Here is a 12,797-nt window from a genome sequence, read left to right on the forward strand (position 1 = left end):
CCCAGCATTGAGGGCAGTTATCATACCTAGAGAGCCAGCAGTGCCCGACTGAGCAGTAATGGGGTGCTCTGAGCACCTTCCAGCTCCCTGAATGTCCTGTGGGCTGGCACCTCTGGGAACATTGGAAGGTGGACCTCCTCATCTGGACCTCACCTTGAGAGATCCTGGACTTGTCTTAATGCTGACTTTAGGAGGACACTGGTTCTCATGCCCTAAAGAGCCAAACTCCACCTTCAGGGACTTGAAACAGCAGTCTTTGGGCCACAGTCTCCATCGCTTTGGGAGGGGATGGCAGGACCCCCTCAGCCTCTTCTTGCCCTTACCAGGCTCAGTTTGATCAGAGGCAGAGGCTGCTTCTTCATGTAGCCGCCCCAGGTGGCCTATTTCTTCTTCCCGGAGGGGCTACACGTCCTCTTCCATGTCGTCACCCATCCCTGGCAGGCGGGCTGGTGTTCCAGACCCAGTGGCTCAGGGCCTCTGCAGGGCACCCACGTGGGCCAGGAACAAAGCCCAGTGTGTTACTCCTGCTGTAGCCCTGCCACCTGCCCAGCCCTGCCCTCCGCCTCCTCGACCCATCTGCTCCTCAGCACAGGTTTCTCACTTTCCTTTGTTCCCACTGGCTATGGCTCCCCCTTAGTTTCTGGGGCCCCCCTTCCCTGTGGGTGCTCCTTCGGCCCCAGCCAGAGCTGAAATGTTGTGGTGCAGGAGGGGGTTCAGATGAAAACCTGGAACCACTTGGCTTACCTCTCAACTTGGCATAGAAAAGTCAGCCCTGCCACACAGATTCTTAGAGATAGAGGGTAGGACATGGGGGTGGCCCTGGCATGTCTTTGGCAATAGCTGCAGATCTAGGGAATATTGGCTTCTCCTGTGATGGGGCGAATTTTCCCAAGGAAGTCCATGGTGGGGGTGCAGGGGCATCTGGGTGGCTTAGTCAGTTAAGCGACCAACTCTTGGTTTCGGCTTAGGTCAGTATCTTACGGTTTATGGGTTCGAGCCCTGAGTCGGGCTCAGCGCTGACAGTGCAGAGACTGCTTGGGATTTTCTCTCTCACACTGGTACTTTGTCCCTCTCCTACTCACATGCACACTCACTCTCTCAAAATAAATAAACTTAAAAAAAAACAGTATAAAAAAATCCAAAGAAGCCCCGGGGGGAGGGGGGAGGGTGGGGCTAAGGGCTACAGAGCACCTGTGGGTGGGATTCAAAGCCACCTCTGATGCGGAACACTCAGTGGGACTGTGAGTGGGAGTAATCCTTCCAAGATGCTCTTTGGGTCATGACTTAACTCTGCTCAACATCCTGGATTCTGAAGATTGTTGGGGAGGGTTGCCTGCTAAAGTCCCTTGCTCCTCTGCCCAGCATCAGGACCTGCAGGTCTGAACCTTCCTTTAGGGAGCCTCCCTGGTGTCCCCAGCCCTTGGAACTCCCTCTTCTTTCTGTGCTCTAGAGGCACTGACTACTCACACTGTTCATTGGGCATGAGCCTTGCCTTGTTGTGTATGATTGCGCTGTGCCCCCTACTGACTGGTGTGTCATGTCTTTGTATCCTGCAGAGCACACGGCACAATTGAAGAGTTTTTCAATGGACACTTGGCACTTCCAGTCTCATGATCCCCCTCTCCTGCACTTACTGGCCACCTCCTGTGTGCATAGCCCCTTTCGTCCTGTGCACAGAGTGATGGGTGATCTGTGTTAGGACAGTGACTGTAGCTCCTCCTGACTGTACCTCTCTCATGTCCCCATCCTCAGGTGCCCAGGCAGCCATCGTCTTCATCAAGGAGCCTTCCTCCCAGGATGCACTGCAGGGGCGCCGGGCACTGCTCCGCTGTGAAGTCGAGACCCCAGGCCCAGTACACGTGTACTGGCTGCTGGATGGGGCCCCTGTCCAAGACACTGAGAGGCGTTTTGCCCAAGGCAGCAGCTTGAGCTTTGCAGCTGTGGACCGGCTGCAGGACTCTGGAGCCTTCCAGTGTGTGGCTCGGGATAATGCCACTGGAGAGGAGGCCCGCAGTGCCAACGCCTCCTTCAACATCAAATGTGAGAGCCAGGGCGCTGTGCTCACTCCCTATGGACCTTCAACTACTGAGCCCTGCAGGACCCCTCCTTTCCCTCACCTTCTCCCGTTTCCAGTTAAATGGGGGCAGGCAGAGAGCAGTTGTGGTCAGTTCTTTGAGTGGATAAGAAAAGTTTTATTTTTTCCAGAAGATTTTTTTTCCTTCAAGTCTAGAACCCTTTATGTGTTGGATGATTTTGCAAATGGCAAGGGCAGTGAGGGCCAGTGTGGCCAGGCATCAGAGTTGTCTGCCACAGACTGGATGGGCCCTCTGTTTCTGGCCCCTCACCCCACCCCGTCTGTAGCTGCAGCCTCGTCTTTGCAGGGCTTCCCTGCACTGTCTCTCATCTCCAGAGCCTGCAGGTTGTGTCCTTTTCTGCTTGTCTTCCTTCCCCTCTGCCTTCCCACACTTGCTCTGCTCTGCCCCTCACTCTGCAACCATGGCCTCTGCTACAGGGATTGAGACTGGTCCCGTGGTCCTGAAACATCCAGCCTTAGAAGCTGAGATCCAGCCACAGACCCAGGTCACACTGCGTTGTCACATTGATGGGCATCCTCGGTAAGGAGATGACTTTGAGGGTGGGGATGGAGAGGGTTATTCTAGACAAGTAGGGATGTCTTCCCAAATCCTGGACTCTATTCATTCTGTAACCACCCCTGCCCATATGCTGCCCCACACAAGCCCCTAGTGACCTGAGGAGAGGCGGCATTGTCCTGCGGAATGATCCTGGATTCTGGGAGCTGAGGGCTATAGAATCTCAACCTGATTATGCCCCTGAATTGTTGTGTGCCCTTGTGCAAGTCACTTCTCCTCCCAGGCCTCAGTTTCCCCATTTGCAAACTGAGGGGTCTAGCCTCTAGTCCTGTATTTTGTCCACTGGTCACCTGAGTACCCTCTGCCTCCCTGCTGCTGATCCCCTTGGCCTGCAGGCCTACCTACCAGTGGTTCCGAGATGGGAGCCCCCTCTCTGATGGTCAGAGCAATCACACGGTCAGCAGCAAGGAGCGAAACCTGACCCTCCGGCCGGCCAGCCCTGAGCATAGTGGCGTCTACTCCTGCTGTGCCCAAAATGCCTTTGGCCAGACCTGTAGCAGCCAGAACTTCACCTTGAGCATTGCTGGTGAGCCTGGGGTGGGGATGGAGAGGGCGCAGCAGGGATGCGAGGGGCTTCCCCACTCTGTCTGCTCATGCACCTGTGCTTCTCCCACCCCAGACGAGAGCTTTGCCAGGGTAGTGCTGGCGCCTCGGGACATGGTAGTGGCGAGGAATGAAGAGGCCATGTTCCACTGTCAGTTCTCAGCCCAGCCACCCCCTAGCCTGCAGTGGGTCTTTGAAGATGAGACTCCTATCACTAACCGCAGTCGGTAAGGCAATTGGGAAGGGGCCTTCAGGTAAGGTGTTACAGGTTGTGTACTGTCCCAGTGCATTCTCTAAAAGAAAGTCATTAGTATTGCAGACATCCTAGATCTATATGTGTGTTACTTCGAATTTCCAGCAGATGGCAGTAGAATGTTTTGCTATTACAAAATGAGTCCAACAAAGGGAAGAGTCTCCGGGAAGGGCATCTTCTTCCCGTTTGCACCACGGCACTGTATGAGCTAGTGGTGGCTCTGTTCTCTTCTCTCCCCTCCTGCCTATATGGGTCCTCTGGGATGGGGAGTAGAGACCCAGGGTTGGAGGGACACAGGGGACCTAGGTAACCATAGTCTGGATGGGAAGGTCCTGAATGATAAGGATACCTTACCCCCCCCACACACATGCACTTTTTGGAGGAAGCAGTCACTTCCAGAATATGCTGGAAGGTCCAGCTCCTTTATGTGGACTTTTGTCCTTACCCAGGCACTATGAGAGCGGAGAGCACCTTTGCAGTGCCGAGTGTGGCTGTGGTCCTAGGTGAGGGGCTTGGATCCCACCTAGCTTCAGCCCTGAGGAAATCATCAGTAGTTTTGATCTGGTGTGGCCCAGGGGCTTCTGACTACTGGGGCTGGGTGCCCTAGTGGCAGGCTTGTCTTAACCCTGCGGGGAGGTGGGCCTCTGTCTCTCCAGGTGCATGCTGTTGATGACTCACTGTCTCTCACTGACACTGTTGCTCACCTTGCCACCCGGAGAGCTGAGTCTCCTGTAGGTGGAACACACACACACACACACACACGTGAGTGAGTGCACGCATGCACGTGTACACACACGTACACACACACACACACACACACACGCAGAGCGGTGTGACATGTTGGCTTCCTTATCCCTGTCCTCTTCCTGGCTGATTCCTTCCTACGTCTCTGACCATTGTAGCATGGGGTTCCATCTCATTCCCTTCCAGAAGGATGCCCGTGGGGCCACTTCTTCCAAATAGCATTCTCTCCTCTTTGTAGTCCCCCACACCTCCGCAGAGCCACGGTGTTTGCCAACGGGTCCCTGCTGCTGACCCAGGTCCGGCCCCGCAACGCAGGGGTCTACCGCTGCATTGGCCAGGGGCAGAGGGGCCCTCCTGTCGTCCTTGAGGCCACGCTTCACCTGGCAGGTAGGTCCCTGGGTCTAGGGTGCTGAGGTGGGGGCCGCCTTCAACCTCGTTGGCATGTAGAGATTTAGGCTCCTGATTCCACCCAGAGTGCAGAGAGAGAAAAAGGATGCTGGGGGCAGGAAAGGAGACGCAGTGTTTTAGGGGAGGGTTTGAGCTGGAAAGGGCCAAAAGCTTGCCCTGGGACCACATGAGGTACCCTGAGACCCACAGTAATCGGGTTGTTTGCCTCCTGCTCCCATCCCTGCAGAGATTGAAGACATGCCACCATTTGAGCCACGGGTGTTCACAGCTGGCAGCGAGGAGCGTGTGGCCTGCTTGCCCCCCCAGGGTCTGCCAGAGCCCAGTGTGTGGTGGGAGCATGCAGGAGTCCGGCTACCCACCCGTGGCAGGGTCTTCCAGGAGGGCCATGAGCTGGTGTTTGCCAGTACCATGGAGAGTGATGCTGGTGTCTACACCTGCCACGCAGCCAACCTGGCCGGGCAGCGGCGACAGGATGTCAACATCACTGTGGCCAGTGAGCATTTTGCCCTGAGGGGTGAGGCGAGGTGGAGGGGAGCCCAGGTCCCCTGAGGCCTTGCTGTCTGGGTGCGATGTACAGAGGCTTCCCTGGTGCTCACCTGCGGCCCTCTCAACTCTGGACCTTGCTTGCTTGGGATTCCGTTGGCTGCTGGGAGGTGACAGTGGAGAGCCAGGCACAGAAGTCGGGGTGACAGCCCACACAAAAAAACAACCCTTGGGCTGGAAAGGAGGAGCAAAGGATTGGGAGTCTAGAGACCCAGGTCCCGCTCTTTCCCTAGTGCACAGAGCAGCGATGGGTAGCAAGCCACCTGCTTTGCCAGGGCTCAGGCTCCTCATCCATAAAATGGGATTGATAACCCACTACTTACCCTACAAGGTGGTCAGAAAGATCAGATGTACTTGCAGTCAGCTGATAGGTTGGCTGGTGGCTGGCTGGTCCCCGGTGGCTTCATTCGCATGTTTCGAAGTTGACGGAGGATATATCTACCAGAGTGCCTTGGTTGTCTCCCCCGTGGCGGCTCCAGCAGGCCAGCTCTAGCCTCTTCACATGGCGGCTGGGGTTCGAGAGGCCAGTAGTGGAACCTGGAAGACTTCTCAAGGCATCAGCTTAGCAGTTGCTCAGTGTTTCTTCCACCGTGTTCTGTGTTGGGCGAGGCAAGTCACCGGCCACATAGACTCTAGGCAGTAGAGAAATAGACTGTCTCTCTCTCTCTCTCTCTTTTAAGTTTACTTATTTATTTTGAGAGAGACAGTGCAATCAAGGGGGGCAGAGAGAGAGGGAGGGAGAGAGAGAGAGAATCCCAGGCAGGCTCTGCTCTGTCAGTGCAGAGCCCACATGGGGCTTGAACCCACAAAACCGTGAGATCATGACCTGAGCTGAAATAAAAAGTTGGACGCTCAACCAGCTGAGCTACCCAGGCGCCCCTAGACTGGCTCTGGGTGGGGAAAGTGGCAGCAACACATTACAAAGAAGCAAGGGATGGAAGAACTGTTTACAGTCATCTTTGCAAACAGTCTGCCACAAGTCAGACAGGAAGTCCTTATAGGGTTTTGAGTCAGAGTGTGACATTCTCAAAAAATCACTCTAGCCGTTCTGAGAATACCAGAATGTTAGGGGCAGGAGTCAAAACAGGGAGCCCAGTTAGTGGATGAGTGTAATCATCCAGGGGCAGTGTTGAAGGGCCTGGAACAGAAGTGGTAGCAGTGGAGGTGAGAGAGATGGTCAAATTCAGGAGTTTCTGGAGCCAAAGTCGATAGGGTTTGTGTAGAATGGATGTGATGGGAGGCTGTGGAGAGGGAAGTCAAGGCTAGGTTTGGCTTCTACTGTTGGCTGCATAGTGGCAATGTTGACCAAGACAGGGAAAACTGGGATGAGCAGGTCCTGGGGGAAATCATTTGTTCACTTTTGTACATAGAAAACCCAAGAGGCTTGTTGGATATCCAGTCAGAGATGGCAGTAGGCAGTTGGATTTGCAAGTCTGAAGCTTGTATGGAGGGAGGTCAGGAGTCAAGGTATAGGTTTGGGAATCATCTGCTCATATGGCATTGAAGGCCACAGATTGGCTGAGATCATTCAGGGGACAAGTATGGCTAAAACAGACCAGGGGGGCACCTGGGTAGCTCAGAGAGTTAAGTGTCCCACTTTGGCTCAGGTCATGATCTTGCGGTTCGTGGGTTCAAGCCCCGCATCCGGCTCTGTGCTGACAGCTCAGAGCCTGGAGCCTGCTTCGGATTCTGTGTCTCCCTCTCTCTCTTCCCCTCCCCTGCTTGCTCTCTGTCTCTGTCTCTCTCTGAAAAATAAATAAATATTAAAAAAAATTTAGAACACACCAGGGATCTGAGGACCAGGCCTTGGAGTGTTCCAGTGTAATAAAAAGAGCAAGGGTGTTGGAGTCCTGTAGACCAGGGATTTGAATCCTATCTCTATCAGGTATTAGCACATCACTGTTACTTCTTTAAACCTCTGTCTTTTCAGCTGTAAAATGGGTATAGGAATACATACTGAGGGGGTTTATTGTGACTGTTAACTAAGATGATGTTCAAAAGGTGCTGCCCATAGACCTTCCCTAAGGAGTAGTTGATGCAGTTTTCACCAGAGCAGGTGGGCTTCTGAGCTCAGGGTTGAGTGTGCTGTTAGAGTTTTCAAGGATTGGATCCTTTGGTTGTGCAAACATGTTAACTGGTCTTCTGTTTTTTCCTTGTACCTCTAGCTGTGCCCACATGGCTGAAGAAGCCCCAAGACAGCCAGCTGGAGGAGGGCAAGCCAGGGTATTTGCATTGCCTGACCCAGGCCACACCAAAACCCACAGTCGTCTGGTATAGAAACCAGATGCTCATCTCAGAGGTGAGAACGCGGTTTGCTGCTGGTGGGAGAGGGCACTGTGGTCACCTGGCTAGCACTCTTTCCCCTGAAACTGCCCTCGGGGAGACGCTTGTGGGGCCGTGGGCAGAGTCCTGTCATAGTCACATGATGCATGCCGCAGGACTCGCGGTTCGAAGTCTCCAAGAACGGGACCCTGCGTATCAACAGCGTGGAGGTGTACGACGGAACATGGTACCGCTGTGTGAGCAGCACCCCAGCCGGCAGCGTCGAGGCCCAAGCCCGTGTGCAAGTGCTGGGTGAGTGCACGTGAGTGAAGAGAGCTCCCGGCCCAGTGGGCAGGAGAGCAAAGGGGAAGGAGCAGCAGGGGCGCGGATCTTCAGGCCTGCCCTGGCCTCTCCAGCTGCCTCAGTTCCAACTCTTTCCACTTACCCACCCTCCCTCTACTGACACAGAAAAACTCAAGTTCACACCGCCACCCCGGCCGCAGCAGTGCATGGAGTTTGACAAGGAGGCCACGGTGCCCTGCTCAGCCACAGGCCGAGAAAAGCCCACTATTAAATGGATACGGGCAGGTGGGTACCAGGTGGGCATGGGGTGGGGGCAGGTAGGACAGCCTACTGTCAGATGTGTGCATGTCTGAGGACCAGCCGAGAATCCAGCACCGTGCCAGGCATTGTGGGAAAAACCAGAAAAGTGGGACCAATTTTAGGCCAGTTAGGAAGAAAAGAGCCAGACACACCCGAGGTCGGGTTATGGCCTTAGACAACACGAGGCAGCAAGGGATAGACTTGGTCCAGACAGTGCTGTAAAGTCCTCCTTCTCACTTTCAAAATAGTCATCCTTTGGGACATAAAAGTAACAAGACAAGGGTCCCTTTAGGAAATTTCGGGGTGGGGGGTGCCTGGGTGGTTCAGTCATTTAAGCATCTGACTCTTGATTTTAGCTCAGGTCATGATCTCAAAGTTGTAGGATCAAGCCCCATGTTGGGCTCTGTGCCTAACGTGGAGCCCACTTAAGATTCTCTCTCTTCCTCTCCTTCTGCCCCTCCCCCACATGCATTCTCTCTAAAAAACAAAAAACAAAAAAAAAAAAAAGAAAAGAAAAGAAAATTTTGGAGGAAAAATGCAGGATCCCATCATCCATAATCTTTGGGTGTGTTCCCCTTTCTTTTTCTATGTGTATCTTTGTGTTTGTACATAGCAATTTTATTAAACATATAATTTTCACTTATTAAACTTACATGAGTAAGTTTTGCTCACTATAGGAAAAGAAGACCCTCTTAATTATGTAATTTTATCCCCTTTTTTACTTAATGTTATCAAGCATTTCCACATACTTATATACATAAACATTGGTTTTGATGATTGTAATAATATTCTGATGATTGGAATCACTGTAATTTACTTAAATATTCCCTAAACATTGGAGATTTGGGTTGTTAACCATCCTCCCTCTTCCCCTCTCTCCTTCTCTGGCTGCTTTCGCCCTCTCTCTTTTTATTGCTGCAATAAACATCTTTAAGCCAAAGTTTTTTTCTGGATTTGGGTTTATTTCCTTTGGGAGAGATTCCCAGAAATGGAATAATTACGTATAAAAGGGTATGCACATTTTTGCAGCCCTTACCATGGATTGCTAAACTGTCAAAGGGCTGGACCAGCTTTTACATCTCCGTGAGTAGTGTGAATGAGACGGTAAGACTGTAGCTTTCGAGGAGGAAGTGGGCTCTCCCTGCTCAGGTGGTCTGGTGGAAGCTTTCTATGGGAAGTGGGGCTCTAAGTGGATCTGAAGCCTGGATGGTGGCAAAGAGCAGGAAAGGGTTCTAGGAGTGAGAAGTGGCAGGCAGTGAGGATGAGAACAGGGCAGAGTTGGGGCCCAATCAGAAGTCCAATTTTGCAAAAGTGAAATGTTGTATAGGGCAGTGGAAGGAGGTAGGACTGAAAAATTGGGGAAGGAGTAAGTAACGGGGGTTCAGGAGTTTGGACTTTGTGGGTAGTCAGGAGCAATGGCATGATTTTGAGTAGAGGTGAGTGACAGAGCGCATTGCCAGTCACCCACGTGACTCTGGCCAAGCCTGTGATTTTCCCTTTGTTGCAGATGGAAGCAGCCTCCCGGAGTGGGTGACAGACAATGCAGGCACCTTGCACTTCTCCAGGGTGACCCGTGATGACGCTGGCAACTACACTTGCATCGCCTCCAATGGGCTGCAGGGCCAGATCCGTGCCCATGTCCAGCTTACTGTGGCAGGTGCGACCGTGGCAGGGCCCTGGGGCTGGGACTGGCAGGCCCCATGGGGCAGCCCACACCCCACCTGCCCCATTGCTCACTGCTCCCTACACCTTTTTTGGGCTCTTCCCATCTAGTTTTCATCACCTTCAAGGTGGAACCAGAGCGCACGACTGTGTACCAGGGCCACACAGCCCTGCTACGGTGTGAGGCCCAAGGAGACCCCAAGCCACTCATTCAGTGGAAGGGCAAAGACCGCATCCTGGATCCCACCAAGCTGGGACCTAGGTAGGGCCGTCTCCCTCCCTTACCTACTGCACCTCTCCTGTGGCCGGTCTGCCCAGGAGCTGGCGAGGTGTGCAGTGCTGTGGCTTCTCTCCTGGCAGAATGCACATCTTCCAGAATGGCTCCCTGGTGATCCATGACGTGGCCCCTGAGGACTCAGGCCGCTACACCTGCATCGCAGGCAACAGCTGCAACATCAAACACACGGAGGCTCCCCTCTATGTTGTGGGTATGTGCTGGGGAGGGATGTCCTGCACAGGAAGTTGTGGGGCCAGACTTCTTTCTCTTTATTTTCATTGTCATCCCCTGTATATGGAAGACACTTAAACCATTTTTGTGTTGGGGGCTGGGATTCAGTGGTGTCCCCTCCACCATGCCATGGCATAGTGTCAGCTTCCTTGCTTAGAGCTGGACCGTTCTTGATTTCACATGCCGCAGCTGGTGTTTGCGTGTTTGTGTATGTGTGTGTGTGCGTGCACACGCACGCAACTTGGGGAGAGGCATGGGGGTGGTACTCTTGTCCTAAAATGCTTCTTCCCAGGTCTCCTGCAGCAGCCGCACGTATATCTGGGTGGGCAGGGAGGGGAACAGGCCAGGGGACAGCAGGAAAGGGTTCCTTTGCTCTGGAGGCCCAGAGAGGATGATGTGTCAGGTAAAAGGTTCTGCCTAGAGTCAGGAACTTTCGGGGTTGGTTCAGATCTGGCCTCTCCTGCTAACCAGCTCTATGCCCTTGGAGGTGTTACTTCCTCTCTAGGGGCTTGTTTCTGTATCTGTAAGATGAGAGTGGTTTCAACAAGAAGTTCTTAAACTTTTGTGGTTTAGCAGCAGAACTGTTTTTCTAGACAAAATATTCTGTGGAACTTACATGGGAAATAGTGAAGTGATAAGGCCCGTTTGTAGAAACATTAGGTGTGAGGCAGGAGTCAGGGGATCTTGCATCGTCTTCCCCACAGCCCTTTCTCCCTCAGTTTCCCTAACGATTCCTGGCTTCTCTTTCACTGGAATAGAAGATCCTTTCCACAAACACATTTCTTTAAGAACTTGCTCTGTGTCAGGCAGTGTCTCAAACTAGAAATTCCCAAATGCTGCTCTTCAGGGCCTGGCTCAAGATGTCAAGTCACGTAGGAAGCTTATTAGCAATAGTGCAGGTTTGTGTTGACATCTTGACAGATGTGTTTTTTTTAATGTGTGTTCCTAGCCTCACGTTCAGATGCACACCAGCTTGGGAATCACTGGCCTCATGTCCTTCAGAACTCTTTATGACCTTGGTAGGGCCCAAGGACCCAGCCCTGGTTAAAGCCAATGACAGTGGTGACCCCTCCTGGTTTTCTGGTTTGGCCAGACCATCGAGGTCGTCAGGTTGTCTCTGCGTAGGGTGGGGAAGGGCTAGTCGAGAAGTAGGGCCGGGTTTGCTTCACAGGCCCCTGCCCAGACCCTTCTTTGTGTCTCTCAGACAAGCCAGTGCTGGAGGATTCAGAGGGCCTGGGCAGCCCTCCCCCGTACAAGATGATCCAGACCATTGGGCTGTCCGTGGGCGCTGCTGTGGCCTACATCATTGCCGTGCTGGGTCTCATGTTCTACTGCAAGAAGCGTTGCAAGGCCAAGCGCCTTCAGAAGCAGCCCGAGGGCGAGGAGCCCGAGATGGAGTGCCTCAATGGTGAGGGGCGGTGGTGTGGAGGTGGTGCCAGTGTGCAGGTGCTGAGCGCCCTCCTGCGGCCACAGAGAGAGCTGCAGCGCTGGGCAGCCTGGGTCCTAGCCAAGCTGCCCCACCCCTAGCTGGAAGCCTGGAGTTGGCCCATTCCCAGGGCCGCGGTGTCTGAGCAACCTGGCTCAAGACTTCCTCACTGGAGCTTCCGGGCCAGCTTCTGTGTTTCCCTGCCTTCTCCGTGCCCTACTAAACCGCAGATGCAATTAGTATACGCATTCACGTTTCTGTTGCACATCCTGTCTCCCAGTCTGTCTGTTTCCCTTCTCCTGGGTTTCCCCCATCAGTTTAGGTGTTCAGGAGCAGGGCCTGGGGCTCCCTCACTCTGATTTCCCCTTTGTGCCTGTTTAGGGCTTTGCACGGAGGAGGCCCTACGAAAGCAAAAACGCTTCTGTCAACATAGTGTCCAGGGACCAGTGGTTCAGATGAGACTTGTACCCTTTGTTCTGTTTCCGAGGTTGTGATCAGCTGCCTCGACACGTGGTTATGATTTAAGGGATGCCTGCTCGCCCCTTCCCCATCAGTTAGTTCATCAGTTGGACTGGCCTTTTTGTGTGGGACACCATGATTGGACCCACTCTGACGGAAGTGGAGGTTTGGGGGAGAGGAATGAGGTCCCCATGGTGGCCAGAGTGGTCTCATCCTGATACCCCCTCCCCCTGCCCCCCGCCCCCCCCCCCGCCCCCCCATGCTCCTTCTCCTCAGGTGGGCCTTTGCAGAATGGGCAGCCCTCAGCGGAGATCCAAGAGGAAGTGGCTTTGACTAGCTTGGGCTCTGGCCCTGCGGCCACCAACAAACGCCATAGCACCAGTGATAAGATGCACTTCCCGAGGACGAGCCTGCAGCCCATCACCACACTGGGTGCGTTGCCTTGGTCACAACTATCCCTGCTTCTGTCTTGAGGTTAGGTTAGGGCTGGTGGCTCTGAAGTCCCTAAAACTTAGGACATTGGAGCAGGGGGCGAGACGCACAGGGGAGATAAGTGCAGTGTGTCCCCAGTGCCTGTACATGCCTCACCTCCACAGTTGTGGTCATTCCTGTACATTAATTACTTGACGTTTCCTTTAGATTAACTGATTTAAAACAAAACAAAACTTAACAGGAATTGGTTTTGTTCTAGGAGAAAATGTGAGAAATTACAGATCTGTGGGAGTTAAATTTTTT

The 12,797-nt window shown here is 53.4% G+C and overlaps 1 protein-coding gene across 2 annotated transcripts in view; it reads left to right on the plus strand.

Annotated features, from left to right (window-relative positions):
* Positions 1 to 12,797, plus strand: part of PTK7 (protein tyrosine kinase 7 (inactive)) — a 63,853-nt gene that overhangs the window by 36,028 nt on the left and 15,028 nt on the right. For both annotated transcript variants that reach the window (XM_045498281.1, XM_045498282.1), the window contains exons 2-15: positions 1,753 to 2,040; positions 2,513 to 2,615; positions 2,987 to 3,177; positions 3,271 to 3,421; positions 4,430 to 4,578; positions 4,826 to 5,092; positions 7,308 to 7,441; positions 7,581 to 7,716; positions 7,873 to 7,992; positions 9,515 to 9,664; positions 9,781 to 9,931; positions 10,030 to 10,157; positions 11,382 to 11,585; positions 12,339 to 12,494. In XM_045498281.1, the coding sequence (XP_045354237.1) occupies positions 1,753 to 2,040; positions 2,513 to 2,615; positions 2,987 to 3,177; positions 3,271 to 3,421; positions 4,430 to 4,578; positions 4,826 to 5,092; positions 7,308 to 7,441; positions 7,581 to 7,716; positions 7,873 to 7,992; positions 9,515 to 9,664; positions 9,781 to 9,931; positions 10,030 to 10,157; positions 11,382 to 11,585; positions 12,339 to 12,494 (2,328 nt within the window). The remainder of the gene's footprint in view (positions 1 to 1,752; positions 2,041 to 2,512; positions 2,616 to 2,986; positions 3,178 to 3,270; positions 3,422 to 4,429; positions 4,579 to 4,825; positions 5,093 to 7,307; positions 7,442 to 7,580; positions 7,717 to 7,872; positions 7,993 to 9,514; positions 9,665 to 9,780; positions 9,932 to 10,029; positions 10,158 to 11,381; positions 11,586 to 12,338; positions 12,495 to 12,797) is intronic.

This window comes from Leopardus geoffroyi, chromosome B2, assembly GCF_018350155.1.
Source record: "Leopardus geoffroyi isolate Oge1 chromosome B2, O.geoffroyi_Oge1_pat1.0, whole genome shotgun sequence".
NCBI classification, from domain to species: Eukaryota; Metazoa; Chordata; class Mammalia; order Carnivora; family Felidae; genus Leopardus; species Leopardus geoffroyi.